Genomic DNA, 15,000 nt, shown 5'->3' on the forward strand with positions numbered 1-15,000 from the left:
GGTCCGTGAGTTTGACACCCCTGCCGTAAAGACAGTAATAGCAACAATATATTAGATAGAACACATCAACATTTTCCAAAATACATTACATTTAATAATAATAATAATAATAATGCATTACATTTNAATGGGTCCATTTGGGTATGGGCACGTCACTGTACCCAGGAAGAAAAAGAGAAATCTCAAACGAGGCATTCTAGGGCAGCATAGACAGGTATTTTCTGTGTTAGAGTTTTACTCGCTACAGGGTGTACTTTGAGGGTTTGTGACTTTGCAGACCGTTTACATGCATAAAAACCTTCATAACACACAAGGAGACAGGTAATAACCGGAAAAGCATGACATGGGACCTTTAAATGAGAGCTTCCTCCATCACTGATTTTCTGATTGGTCACATCGGTTACATTAATAATCCTAGATCCAAGCTATTTAGCTATCATAAGCCTCACCGTTGCCTTCTTTACATTCCCAATAATTGTCATCTGAAAATGTTAATCTTTGTCACAGGTGTTAGAATTATTTAAACTGAATAAATACCTTCCAGAGAATCAGATTTTGCACATGGTTGAAGTGGGACACCTGTAAAATGTTTGTCGTGTTTTCTGGGTGTACAGATTTCCACGGAAGAGGTCAGTGGTCATCAAAGGGAGGCCTGCAAAGAAACATCCACAAACTCTGGACCCCATTTTCATGGTATGTAAGAGAAGGGACATTGAACACAACTGTATGAAAGATATGCTCTGAATTTGTATGTACGTGAGTGGAAATAAATGCTAATTGCCATATTAGAGATTCAAATACAAATTCAAAGGCAACTGAATTGTCTGTTTCTTTTGTTTTGGTTACTCTAGTCCTTTTTCCGTTTAACTGTCTTGACAGTGCTTCACATTCAAAACACTTTCACCACATATTCAGTGCATCACAGGCAGTTACAGTTCACTTATTGGCGAAGCTCCAAGTACGTGATAGGCCAGAGTGCAGTTAGGATATTTGCTGCAAGTGTTACCTGAAGGACGCAGGTGTACCTGCAGGAACAATTGTTTACCACTTGAACACAACATAGCAGACGTTAAGCTATAGATTCACGAACAAATCTTTATATTTGAATGACTTCACTTTCCAGCTTCTTGAGGAGAACATTGTGACATTTGTGAAGAAGGAGTTGAAGAAGTTCAAGCGAGTTTTAGAAAGTTCAGAACGCCTAGAGGGGCTGAAAGAAGAGGATGATTCTCTGGAAGGTGAAGACGAAGAGCAGGGAAGCAGCAACAGAGATGCATTTCTGACACTCACACTCAACTTCCTGAGGAACATGGAGCAGGAAGAGCTGGCTGACTCTCTACAGAGCAGTAATAAACGTTTTTCAATTACATAACAGTCATTTAAATATGGGATTTTACTGGTAGATCTTTGAACTCAATATCTGATGTTTGAAATTAGTCTAATATCTGAATTAGTTGTTCAAATGTGAGTTTATTGATGTGAACATGTTAACCATAACATTTAATGACTGATGTTTTCTGATTTGTTCTCAGGAAGTCTTATTTCGATTTGCCAACGTAAAGTGAAGTCTAAACTGAAGGAAAGGTTTCAGTGTTTGTTTGAAGGAATTGCTAAAGCAGGAACCCCAACATTTCTGAATAGTATCTTCACAGAACTCTTCATCACAGAGGGGGAAGGTACAGAGGTCAATGATGAACATGAGGTCAGACAGGTAGAAGCTGCATCCCGAAAATCAACCAGTTCAGAAACAACAATTAGACATGAGGATATTTTTAAACCTTTACCTGGAAGAGAGACACCAGTCAGGACTCTGGTGACAAAGGGAGTGGCTGGCATTGGGAAAACCGTCTTTACGCAGAAGTACATCCTGGACTGGGCTGAAGGCAAAGCCAACCACAATATACAGTTTATCTTTCCATTCACTTTCAGAGAGCTCAATTTGCTGAAAGCAGAAAAATACAGCTTGGTGGAACTTCTTCATCACGTCTTTACTGAAACCAAAGAAGCAGGAATCTGCAGGTTTGATGAGTTCCAGGTTGTGTTCATCTTTGACGGCCTGGACGAGTTTCGACTTCCCCTGGACTTCCAAAACAATGAGATACTCACTGATGTTACAAAGCCAACTTCAGTTGGAGTGCTGCTGACAAACCTCATTAGAGGTAAGTTGCTTCCCACTGCTCGCCTCTGGATAACAACACGACCTGCAGCAGCCAATCAGCTCCCTCCTGAGTGTGTTGACATGGTGACAGAGGTGAAAGGCTTCAATGACCCACAGAAGGAGGAATACTTCAAGAAGAGATTCAGAGATGAAGGGCATGCCAGCAAAATCATCTCCCACGTCGAGGCGTCAAGAAGCCTCCACATCATGTGCCACATCCCAGTATTTTGCTGGATCACTGCTACAGTTCTGGACCACGTCTTGAAAAACAGAGAGAGGGCAGAGCTGCCCGAGACCCTGACTGAGATGTACATCCACTTCCTTGTAGTTCAGACCAAACAGTGGAATGTAAAGTATCATGGAAGTGCGGCAACAGATCAAGTCTGGACAACAGAAACCAAGGACACCGTTCTCACTCTGGGGAAACTGGCTTTTGAGCAGTTGGAAAACGGAAACCTCATCTTCTATGAAGCAGACCTAAAAGAGTTTTGCATTGATATAAAAGCTGCATCAGTCTTCTCAGGAATTTTTACAGAGATCTTCGAAGATGGCTTTGGACTGAACCAGGACAAGATGTTCTGTTTTGTCCATCTGTCCGTTCAGGAGTTTTTTGCTGCACTCTATGTCTTCCTGACATTCAGCAACACTGGCATTGATCTCCTGAAAAAAAGGCGATTCCCCTCAGTGCAGAGTGTGCCATTACAACGTGATTTTCACTTCACTCTCTACAAGACTGCAGTGGACAAGGCTTTAGAAAGTCCAAATGGACACCTAGACTTGTTTGTCCGCTTCCTTCTGGGCCTTTCACTGGAAACCAATCAGAAACTCCTACAAGGCTTGCTAAAAAAAGGGGAAAGTAAACAAGAAGTCAAAGGGAGGCTGGTGCAGTACATCAAGAACAAGATCAAGGACAGTCCTCCAGAGAGGAGCATGAATCTCTTCCACTGTCTGAAAGAGTTGAACGACAGTTCACTAGTGGAGGAGATCCAGCAGTACCTGAGATGCGGGAATGTCTTTGGAAAGAATCTCTCGCCTTCACAGTGGTCAGTGCTGGTTTTCATCCTTATGTCATCGCAAAAGGATCTGGACGTACTTGACCTGAGGAAATTATTTTCTTCTGAGGAGGGTTTTCAAAGGCTGCTGCCAGTTGTCAAAGCATCCAACGTCGTTCTGTAGGTGTACAGATACACAATAGAATACATTTGTTGCATATAATAATTAATGTGGCTGAGGACGAGGACACACATTACACTCAAAGTACTCGTTTTATTTTTCAGGTTGAGTGGCTGTAACCTCTCGTCGAGAAGTTGTGAAGCTCTGGTCTCAGTTCTCACTTCCAAGAACTGTAGCCTGAGAAAGCTGGACCTGAGCCACAATGACCTGCAGGATGGAGGAGTTATGCTGCTCTCAGCTGGACTGAGGAGTTCACACAGTAGACTAGAGATTCTTGGGTCAGTATTTCTTGACTCAATTTACTCTTAAATAGATTGATAACCGAGCATGGATTTCACAGTGTTGTTGGAAAACGTGTTTGTAAATGTAATTGCAGGCTGTCAGGCTGCATGGTCAGAGAGAAAGGCTGTGAGATTCTGGCTTCAGTTCTGAAGTCTAACCGCTATCTGAGAGAGATGGATCTGAGCTACAACCACCCTGGAGACTCAGGAGTGGCCCAGCTACATGCTCTACTGGATGACCCATGCTGTGAACTGGAAACTCTCAAGTAGAGTAGATTATATTTATTGTACAGATACATCTTGCCTGTCGTATACGTGCAGATGTAGTGTTTGTGTTCATTTGTCTTTCTCTGTCACTCACAATTCTCTTCCTTTTCCACAGGATTGACCATTGTGGAGAGCTTCGGCTGAAACCGGCACCTCTTAGGTGTAAGTGGCATTTTTACTTGGTCGCTGATCTGTCCAAAGGTAGCATAATACGTCTTCCAGCAACTCCAATGCTTACAAAAATAAATCATATCTCATGGTTTAATCCGCACAAAAAACAAATAGTAAAACAACAACATCGCCCCGCACTAGCTCGTGCAGGCGTAATGATATCTTACGATTTATCACCAACAAACTACAAAAAAAGTGAAAGTATTGTATAAGGTGACGTTGCATTGAACTTCCTTTAGCCTGGCACTATTCTTAATGAGTTTTTCCTGTACCAATCAGTAGTGAAGGATGTATCTGTCAAACCCATGTCATTTTTAGTTGATGTAAAAGCTGGAGTAGTGGCTGGAGGGGTAGTTAACTTACAGTTGTGTTATATGTCCTCTGTCAGATTTCTGTGACCTTTCTCTGGACCCAAACACAGCAGAAAGAAACCTCTTCCTGTGTGACAACAACAGAAGAGCGCTGGTGGTGAAAGAGAAGCAGCCGTATCCTGATCATCCAGAGAGATTCGACAGCTGGAAACAGGTGCTGTGTAGTGAAGGTCTGACTGGGCGCTGTTACTGGGAGGTCCTGTGGAAAGGAAGGGTTCATATAGGTGTGACATACAGGGGAATCAACAGGAGAGGTGACAGCGATGACTGCTGTATTGGATGGAACGATCAGTCCTGGAGTCTGCTCTGCACCGATCAGAGTTACACGGCCTGGCACAGTAACACACCTGAAGACACAGAAAAAGCCCCCTGCGGCAAGAAGGTAGCAGTGTATCTGGACTGGCCTGCTGGCACTTTGGCCTTCTACTGTCTCCCCTCCATTTTCTCTTCAGACAAACGGATCCACCTCTTCACCTTCCACTCAACCTTCTCTGAGCCCCTCTACCCCACGTTTGGGTTTGGACGAATGCGTGAGGGTGCAGAGGATTCAAGATCCCCACATCCCTCAGTTTGTCTGTCACAGATTGAACAATCCCCTCCTGTGTAGAACAGTAGTTCCCAAACTGAGATGTCTTAAGACAGTACCTTAAGAAGAACAAATTGTGTAGAAAAAGTTACCTTTAAAGCTGAAATAATTAATATGAGCTCACGGAAACATGAGCCAGTCAAAAGATTTTTAAAGTAAACTTTAAAGGAAACTCTTGGCATGTGGCATGTTGTGGATATAAACAAATAATGTGGCAATGCTAAGTTAAAAAGCTAAAGAGATACAAATCCTATTCTTAAGCCAATATAGATGGTAAAAAGAGAAGCCAAGATAAGATACGCTTTATACAAACATGTGTGCACATACACAAATAGCATTGAACTGTTCAAACTACAATGACAATAACAGAGTTGACCTGGTGGGTGTAATTGGAAGGGTCGGTGAAGGTTTGGGTGAACCACTTATTAAGGGGGTCTGGTTATGGGTAATATCATTCTTGAAAACAGTGTATTTAAAAGAAAGGCAAGGAGGTATATTTGTCCCAATGTATTTAAAGGTCCTGTATTATGCAAAATGCACTTTTTAATTGATTTAATATATATATATGTCTCCCCTGTGAAAAGACACAAAACGTTTCAGATTTTTTTTTTTGGCTCTTTCCCTCCTGATCCAAGCGTGTAGGGTGAGTTAGGTTTCAGGTTCATACGTGACGTCAAATTAATCTTTGACGTCATTTGTGGGTTGTACGGCATGAGCAACAAACCAACCACTGTAAGCCCCACCCACCCTCTTAACTGAATCACAATCCAAACCAATTCACTTTATTTATATAGCACATATTAAAATCAGAGGGTTTACCGAAGTGCTTCACAGCAAACATAACGTTATAATAAAATATAATATTACAATAATAGATAAAAGGCACACATAAGAATAGATAAAAGGCATATAAAGGCTATGGACAGACAATAAAAGCATAAAAATCGATAAAACATAGCTCAAACTGACTCGAAAGCGAGGGAAAAGAGGTGGGTCTTCAGGCGGGACTTAAAAGTTTGAAGGGTGGGCGACAATTTAACATGGGGGGGGCAGGTCGTTCCAGAGCCTGAGAGGGCTCGGTCCCTCCTGGTCATTTTCTTGGTTTTAGGGACTACTAGCAGCAGCTGATCAGCCGACCTCAAAGCCCTTGAGGGGGTGTACACCTGAGGAGGTCGGAGATGTACAGAGGGGCCAGCCCATTAAGCGATTTAAAAACAAACAATAACATCTTAAAATGAACTCTAAAATGGACACCTTGTGGGTTCCTGTAAGCAGCCGAGCCGCAGCGTTTTCTACCAGCTGCAGGCGTGCCAGCGTGGTCTGGTTCCCCTCCCGCAGCACCTCTCTGTGTCTGTGCATTTTTGGATGAAACAGAGGGGTTTATGGCTTGCTATGATTCATAATCTATTTTGGTATTTTGAGTCAAAGACATGTTTTGTATATATCTGACACCTATAATATATTGTTGAAATACACTATGTGACCTCGAAATTATGGCAATTGTCCTACCAGCTGGCCTTCAATACTTAGGAGCTGGAAAAGAGGTGGTTGTGATTTAGAGCGATGCATGTAAAACAGAATCAGTGCATGTTATACACTATATTATTATATAAACTCAAATGTGTTTTTAAAATTGAATAAATATCGTTTATTTTACCTTTTTGCATTCTTAATTTGTATGTGTCTTATGTTAAGTTCAATATTGATCTAGAAATCTGCACAGCAACTACAATCTATCTATTCAGTTTCATCAGAGCTCTTTACATGATTGTATATGTGATATTATGTCTTTGTTTTTGTTTTTGTTTTTTGAGGCTATAGTTTCCCTTTAACCCAGCAGGGTGAGCTTAACTTTGCTGTTTATTTTTTTGTAGAAAGAGAACGGCTATTATTGATATGATCTTGTTGTGTGGAATTAGTTTTCAGAATATAAATGGCATTGTAAACTGTCATTGTAGATGTTGTCTATATTTCTTAATACATGCATGTGTGTATGTACAAGGAATACACAATGCATAGGCAAGTGGTGACTTTATTTATGACCACAGCATGTACAGTGAACATTTACGTTGCATGTTGATTAACAACCGAATGCCTTAACACGTAACACTTCACACGTCACCGGGTGGCGCACCAGCTAAGGTGGCCTGCAAAGGACAAACTTAATCATATGAGAATGATCTACATCCCTTCTCTTTAGCTGATGTTTCTATCTGAAAGTAAATAACATTTAAGGATGATGATATTGAACATTTCTTTAGCATTTGGTGACACAAACAATAAACCATTACTAAAGTATTGTCCAACAGTGTTACTGCACATATTTAGGGTTTGGTTTGCATGTGCGACATGATCGTGTTATGTATGGTGTGTCACTGTTGTTGCAAGGGAAATGTGATGTGTGTCTTGGTAGTGAATGGGGAACTGTTCTGTGTCAGCCTCAGTGGCGTCGCCTGGCCTGGGCATTCGGGGCCCACAGTGGCGGCGGCCGCGGCGCAGTGGAATTTTCTACTGCAACACTCCCCACACGCACACACAGTACACCCACGACTATGTTACAATGCAGGCTCGATAATCAGCTCACGGCATATAGGCAGGGGTAAAGTGCTATTTTTTATCCTCTAGGGGGGTCCGGGGGATGCTCTATTTAAAATATTGAAGTTAAAAGCATCAATCTGGTGCACTTTGAGAGCAACATTAAGAGATCTATGGATACATCTCTGAACACCCGAAACAGAACTGTGAACAGATTTTCTTTTTCTTTATGGATATTTTACAAATCACTCCCCTTTTAAACTCTATTCTTGTTTTACTGCCATATAGACTATAATGATCATATGAAGGTGTGCCGCGGAAATAATCTTTTGAATAATTTGTGACCAAACCGTTTGAGACCCACTGAGATAACGGTGCATTCACACCAGCCTTTAATAGTCCGGTTGAATCTAACCCCGGTGCGTTTAGCCGCTTGGTGCGGTTCATTTGGGTCGGTGTGAACGCAGTCCGAGACCTCTGAAGTGAACGAAACAACCGGACTCTGGTCCGCTAAAATAGGTGGTCTCGGAACGCTTGCTTGCGAACTCTGGAGNTTTTTATTAGAGCGCTTTTACAGGTGCTCAAAGCGCTTTACAATTACACATTACACATGTAACGGCCCGTCCACACACAGGCATGAAAAAAATCTTTCAAAGCTTCGCCCATTCACTTGAATCGGGTGACGTAGAAGATTTTTGATCTTCGCCGAACTGCATTGTGGAGCATGGCTTTGCAAGCATCGTGAGCATCAAAAGTTGAGCAATGTTCAACTTTTGATGCTCCCAATGCTTGCGAATCAAATCCCAATTATGCAAATCCCGCCAGTGCAAGCGCTAGCCAATCAAACCGCGTGTACTGTATGCAGATACCGCTGCGGTCTTTTCCATATGTCATAAAATGGAGGATAAATTAATAATCGCTGTAGGAAATGTCCCGGTCCTTTACGACTGCTCTCTGTTCACCTACCGGGACCTAAACCGGAGGAACCAGGCATGGAGGGAGGTGGCAGAGACAGTTGGTGAAACTGGTAGGTTTTCACCTGTTTGGGGAGTTTATATCCAGTTTACTTCATTTTAACATTGAATGGACAGGCTTTGTATGCCGGGGGCAGGAGGGAGATTCCTGGGAGATTCCTTATTGGTTGTTGGTCGCCTTGGGCGCGTGAAATCGCCAAGCTTAAGACACGCCCAGCATCAAGATTTTTCAAGATTTTGAAAAAAATCTTGAAAAACATTACCCACAGGAGCAAATGCGGGTAACGTGTCTTGCCAAAGGACACAGCGGCCTGACGCAGTGGCGGCCGAGGCGGGATTCGAACATGGAGTTCACCAACGCCTCTTGATCTGATGACCAACGCTCTAACCACTGCGCCAAAACAGCCTCCGGTCACATAAACACAACACATGAAAACGAGGTCATGGAAAACTGACAATAAGCAAAAGGCCATACTGTAGAGAACAAGAATCGTGAAAAAAAATTGTATATGGTAAAAGGTTAACAATACAGTAAAAAGTTAGTAAAATTGTATTATGTCATAACTTAGTTTTCTAGCATACAGTCAGACTCAAAATCCAACATATAATTGGTCAAAGCTCCCATACACTAAACAGGAAGATTGTAACAGTGAATTCACTCTCTGGCTCTGGTCCATTAAGAAATGTTGGTACTTTATTAAAATGACATCTTTAAAGAGTGGGGGTGGTGAAGAAAAAGTATTTTTATAACAAAGACATGATAGCTGTGACTTTGACTGCTGTTTAGGTTTAGCATTCATGCCCCCATCCCGTCTCTACTGTCTTCACATTCCCTCTTTTTTCCCCCCCCATCTTTACTCTTCTTAATCATTTTATTGCCGTCATTATCTAGAGTAATCTCTGCCCACATGCTCCTCTGCCCATTGGTCGTCTGTGGATCCCGCGGCCAGCTGGGTTTCAAGAGCATTTGGAGGTCAACGAAAAATACCCCATCTCTTTTGGGTACACAGGAACACTCATCTACCACTGACACATATTGCATTGTCATGGGGAATTAAATGAGGAATGTATGCACTATTTGAGGATTTATAGTAGTGGCATCAGAAATACAAATATACACCACTGTGACCTTCTTAGTCCCTGGATGAAATATATATGCATTAACGCAATTGGTCTAATAATTCAAGTGTATGTTGCAGCAGTATATTTAAGATTACATCTTCACCATTAATTATGTGCAATGCATGGTCAACTGTTTTTTCATTGGACACATTTTGTTGAGAGCTATGCTTTAGCAGAATGCATGTGCCACACAGTAAGAAGCCAAATAACTAGCTTTGGTGACATTAGCTGCTATTCCAGTTCTTTGTTCGTTTTTTTAACAAACAACCTCATATTTCTATTGACCATGTGCTAATCCCTGCCCCTCTTGGCAACCGTTGCTAAAGCTTTCACTTCTCTCAGCAGACACAGGTATGCAAGGGATAGAGTGCAGCGAGGAGGTCATTAATGAAAAAAGAACACAGACACCCTGAAGGTGATTCGATTACACGGCTCCCTAATACGTAAACCAACTACTTTACTCACAACATTGACTTAAAATGATGTTATTGATTTAAGAATGATCGTTTTGCTTCCGCTCAGAAAAAAAATGGTCCGTTCCACTTCGTACCAACAGCTGGAACTGGGGCGATAGCAACGTGACTTCAAATTACACCAAGACTGTTTATTTTCTATTATACGGTCTTTAAACTCTGCCAGAAACCATACTGTGTTCCTGTTAGTGTTTACTTCCTGTCTGTCTTCTTCTCTTGATTTCTCGGACGTCCAGATCTCTGTCTTTCAACCTCTTTCCTTCTCTTGTTCTCTTATTCTTTTCTTTGCTGTGGACAGCTCAGCCATGACCAAAGTGTCAATAATAAAATGAATATTTAAAAAGTATTGCATGGGGTTTTCTGATAGCGAAACCATTTTTTTGTTATCTACAGCTGACATTAAATTGACCAGACTTCTCTCTGCAAATTCATATAACTGTACACACTGTAGTCCCTTAAGCAGCGTCCTCCTTAGCAAGTCTGTTAGCGATATTTAACAACCTTTGAAATGTCCAAATTGACCAATCAGAATCAAGTATTCAATTTAGCCGTGTAATTAAATGCAATAACGTTAGGATATGTTAGTGACACAGCCCTGCAGTCTTACATACAAATCCACAACCTACTTCCCTTCCTCTCTCAATATCTTATTTAGCCTTTGCTCAAGTTAAATGACAGCTGTATTAGTACGTGTGGCTCATCATGTTCCATCACCGTGTTTTGACATAAGAGCAGCAGAAAAGGTTTTAAGCTCCACATGGGAGTCATGGGAACAGGCAGTGTTCAAGCAGCCACTTAGTGTGAAGAGTCATTAATAGGCAATGACAAGACTGCGTACTGTGGTTTTCCACGCCTGTGTTCCTGGCCTGGAGGAACATCACACTGAGCATTTATTCTTCGTATCACTTTATAAACTTAGACATGCCGACAGGGAGAATCTGTTCAGTGTTATTGTCGTTTTGTCTATGTCAAATTTATGAGATGATGCTTGTACTAAAACAGATTTGTGGTTGACTATAAAGGCCACAGTGGAAGGAAAATAGCTGTGTTTAATATTTTCAGTTGTCCTCACACAACCTTAGCATTAAGCGTGGGTGGTCACATGCTAGAAGGGGGTTTCATGTCAGAGGGGAGGGGGCAGACATAGACCCCGTCCCTCTCTGTTCAAGCTGTCTGGTCATGGGTGATCTTAGACATGAATGGCTTCTTTGAGCTGTCACCACTCATCACTATTATTTCTGCATATAATGTTGCAGATTTCAGTTTGTTTAGACAATTTATTTGATATGGGTTGGGAATGTTAAAAAGCAAATCTAAAAATAAGTCTGTGGTGGTTACAACACTAGGATTCAGATTATTTTAATTGGTCTGCTATGTCAGTTACCTGTATTTCAATCACTGACTATTACCTTTTGAATAGGCAGTGGCTCAGTCAGTAGGGGCTTGGACTGGGAGCTGTAGGGTCGCCGGTTCAAGTCCCCGACCAGACCTAAAATATGGAGTGTGGACTGCTACTTGGAGAGGTCCCAGTTCACCTCCTGCCCTGCCGTGGAGCCCTTGAGCAAGGCACCGGACACCCCCCTTCCCCCCCCACTCCCATTGCTCCCCGGGCGCTAATAGCTGCCCACTGCTCCTAGTACTAGACTCCTGGTACTAAGATGGGTTAAATGCAGAGACCAAATGTCACTGTGTGTGCTGTGTGCTCTGCATGTGTGACCATTAAAGGGAGGTTTCATCCTTCCCATTTCTTCTTCCTCTAGTGTTTGTCACCCTTTCATCACACTTTTCAGTGCCAGTCATCCCCCCTGATATTCATCTAGCCACACATCTTTGGTGACGTATCTTCTAAAAAAACTCAAAAGAGTATAAATCTAGCCTCAGGGAATGTGTGCGCTTTCCACTTAGTTGTTCTCACGTTTGTCTTCCTATTTGCACATCCTCTCCTGTACCAATCTCTCTCTTTTTCTTTCTCACTTCTTTACCATCTGTCGACTGAGCAGCTTGACTTTGCCAGTGGTAAACTACAGTAACACGAAGAGCTAATTTAGTACTGTAGTTGCTAAAAATAACATGTCTGTATGAATTAGCTTTCCCTCTACATTTTTTAATCACTCTTAGTTTTGGCTTGCAGTTTGGATTTTGTCATAATGACGTGTGGGTTAATAGGCATAGCTGCATGATTTGGCACCAGCACAGGAGCATTAAGGTAAGATACATTATTTAGTCTGCCCAGTTCACACCGCCACATGCACCAAGTTCAAAAACAAGAATGAAAGTGTGCGACTACTAAAACAAAAACGCTGTGTTCTGGACCCTCTGTTGTCCTAAATGTGCTTTAACCAAAACTGCATTCAGCAAAACTCTTTGGATTGTAGTTCTCATTGGGTTTAAGTTAGCGTAAGCCCTCTGGTTGTGTGACTTTTGATACTGGTGTGTATATGTGTGCATATGAGAGTTACCTATCCTAAACACCAGCAATTTGATAAATGGTGGGAGAGCGGCTGATGTGGGTCCATCAATCATCCAGACCTTGGTCTTTGGCAGGCAAATAAAATAAAGCGTCCCCGGTGCATAGGCAGGAGAAATATGGAACGGACCAGAGTGACAATGACGGAGATGTCCAGGCATGAGAGACGGGAATCAGCTAAAACACAGCATTGAATACAAACACAAATCCAGGGTCCTCCCTTCACTGTCTCTTTTCACACAGTATTTACTAATGTTTTCCCACTGGCTTCATAACTACATTTTGAGCATAAAACTAATATCTTTACATATCTTTGAATATAGGTTGTGAAGTGTTGTCCGAGATTACTTGACAATCATGATATATGTCTTAAAGAGGACATATTTTGCAAATGGTTCATATTCAGATTGTGTTCGTCCAACGGATGTTTTCATGCTTTAATTTCAAATGTGCTATGAGGTAAAGAAAAGGAGTCCAATGGAGGCAGGGGGGGGGGGAACGTGTGAGAGAGAAACATCCTCTGGAGGTAACTTTGGGATATCAGCCTTTGCAGACCATTTACTCTGTCTCTACAGTCTCTTTAAAATATGTTCTAGAACTAAAAACAACTAGCAGCAAACACTAGGTGACAGACATATCAAAACATGATATATGAGGAGATTGATATTTTTTAATAGTAGGCAACTTGCATGACATATTTGCACAATTGATCTGCACGAAAATGACAGCTTTTTGTTTGACTACTGCCTTACAGCTTTGCTGGTGCTCCAAATCTGCGTGCAAGGCCTGATTCATACCGTCTTTAAAAGTCCTAAAGGTCAGAAAGGCGCCTTTCTAAAGAGTGGGAGGGTTGCTGTGGAAATGTGCCGCCAACGTTTAAAATAGAGGGATGATTGTAAAAAGTGAAGTGCCCATTTCTACTTACAAACACACAAAAACATACCCTGCTAACCTGGGAGGACCGTCACAATGGAACATCTACATTTAAATGTTTGGCACGTCATGATATTTGCAAAACACAATACGCACACACACACACACACACACATACACACACGCACGCACGCACGCACACACACACACACACACACACTCACACGCACAACTCACACGCACGCATACACGCACGCACGCACACACACACACACGCACACGCACGCACGCACGCACGCACACACACACGCACAACACCACATATGCCATTGGATTTGCTTGCGGACAAAAAGCTAAATCTGATACAGGACGGCACATAAGTTATTGCATTAGGCTAACACAATTACAATAATGCAATAGGTCAAGTCCACCAAAATTAAATGAAAGAATCACGGACGGACACACACGCACACACACACACACACACACACACACACACACACACACACACACACACACACACACACACACACACACACACACACACACACACACACATAAAGACGACTCATTGGATTGCACTCAGTATAAATCTTGCAGACAGACGTGTTTGTGTTCAGAATGTTCCGGTCATGTGAGTACGTGCTGGTGTCACGGCCTCCTCCACCATTGCAAATATGTTATATGTGGTGACTCGCTGTCCTTGCCATGCCATGCAACATGATTTAGAAATATATATAGCCCCCTTCATTCCACTACACATAAACATGCATCCTGCGTGCATACCTACTGACACACTGTAATAAAGCATAACGCATGCACACAAATACATTAACTGAATATATGTATGATATTCCACTGCACATAAACATGCCTGCTCTGATAGAGGAAACCATGCATGCACATATATGTATTAACTGAATATGTACTGCTTTCATATTATATAATATTACTATTATATATCTATATATATATATAGGTATATATGCACTCATTGTGGCTTTGTTAAGAAGGGAAAAGAGAGAGGAACATTTTAAAAATAAAATAATAATCTGGAACCTGGGGAAATGTCTGCAGTTAGTTTGAATAACGGCATGATCTAATAAATGGTCAGAAATGCCAGCTTTGGTGCAAGAAAAAAAGCCTTTGTATTCGTGTTTTCCCCTTTGTTTATAAGCATATTTCTTCCACCACAAAGAATAAGAATCAATTTGGCACAACACACACACACACACACACACACACACACACACCACAGCACACACACAATCACGCAATCACACGCAGCTTTACCCACAAATTACATTATATCACAAATCATTGACTTGTATTTGGCTAAAATTACATTTTTGCCTTCACTGGACAGTTTGGCTAGAACTTTATACAGTCACACAACACCACACACACACACACACACACACACACACACACACACACACACAACACACAACCGTCACACGCACACACGACACACCACACACACCCACACACACAAGCACACACACAACACACACACCACACACACACACGACACACTACACACACACCA

General features: G+C 41.9%; 2 protein-coding genes across 2 annotated transcripts in view; both read left to right on the forward strand.

Moving 5' to 3' along the window:
* nipa1 (NIPA magnesium transporter 1) overlaps positions 1-15,000 on the forward strand; it is a 24,789-nt gene that overhangs the window by 5,286 nt on the left and 4,503 nt on the right. The gene's annotated exons all lie outside the window — the stretch shown is intronic.
* LOC104965003 (protein NLRC3-like) lies at positions 620-5,547 on the forward strand. The gene is made up of 7 exons (XM_010793941.1): positions 620-693; positions 1,124-1,346; positions 1,533-3,330; positions 3,436-3,609; positions 3,708-3,878; positions 3,995-4,041; positions 4,439-5,547. Exons 1-7 carry the CDS (start codon positions 691-693, stop codon positions 5,026-5,028), a joined length of 3,006 nt encoding a protein of 1,001 aa, XP_010792243.1. The 5' UTR covers positions 620-690; the 3' UTR covers positions 5,029-5,547.

The sequence above is a fragment of the Notothenia coriiceps genome, unplaced genomic scaffold (genome assembly GCF_000735185.1).
Source record: "Notothenia coriiceps isolate Sejong01 unplaced genomic scaffold, NC01 NC01_scaffold00037244, whole genome shotgun sequence".
Classification (NCBI taxonomy): domain Eukaryota; kingdom Metazoa; phylum Chordata; class Actinopteri; order Perciformes; family Nototheniidae; genus Notothenia; species Notothenia coriiceps.

Excerpts from the sequence above, each read along its gene's own strand:
- LOC104965003 (XM_010793941.1), top strand. Across the intron at positions 3,610-3,707 it reads AGTAGACTAGAGATTCTTGG|GCTGTCAGGCTGCATGGTCA; the intron begins GTCAGTATTTCT and ends ATGTAATTGCAG. Across the intron at positions 3,879-3,994 it reads TGTGAACTGGAAACTCTCAA|GATTGACCATTGTGGAGAGC; the intron begins GTAGAGTAGATT and ends CCTTTTCCACAG.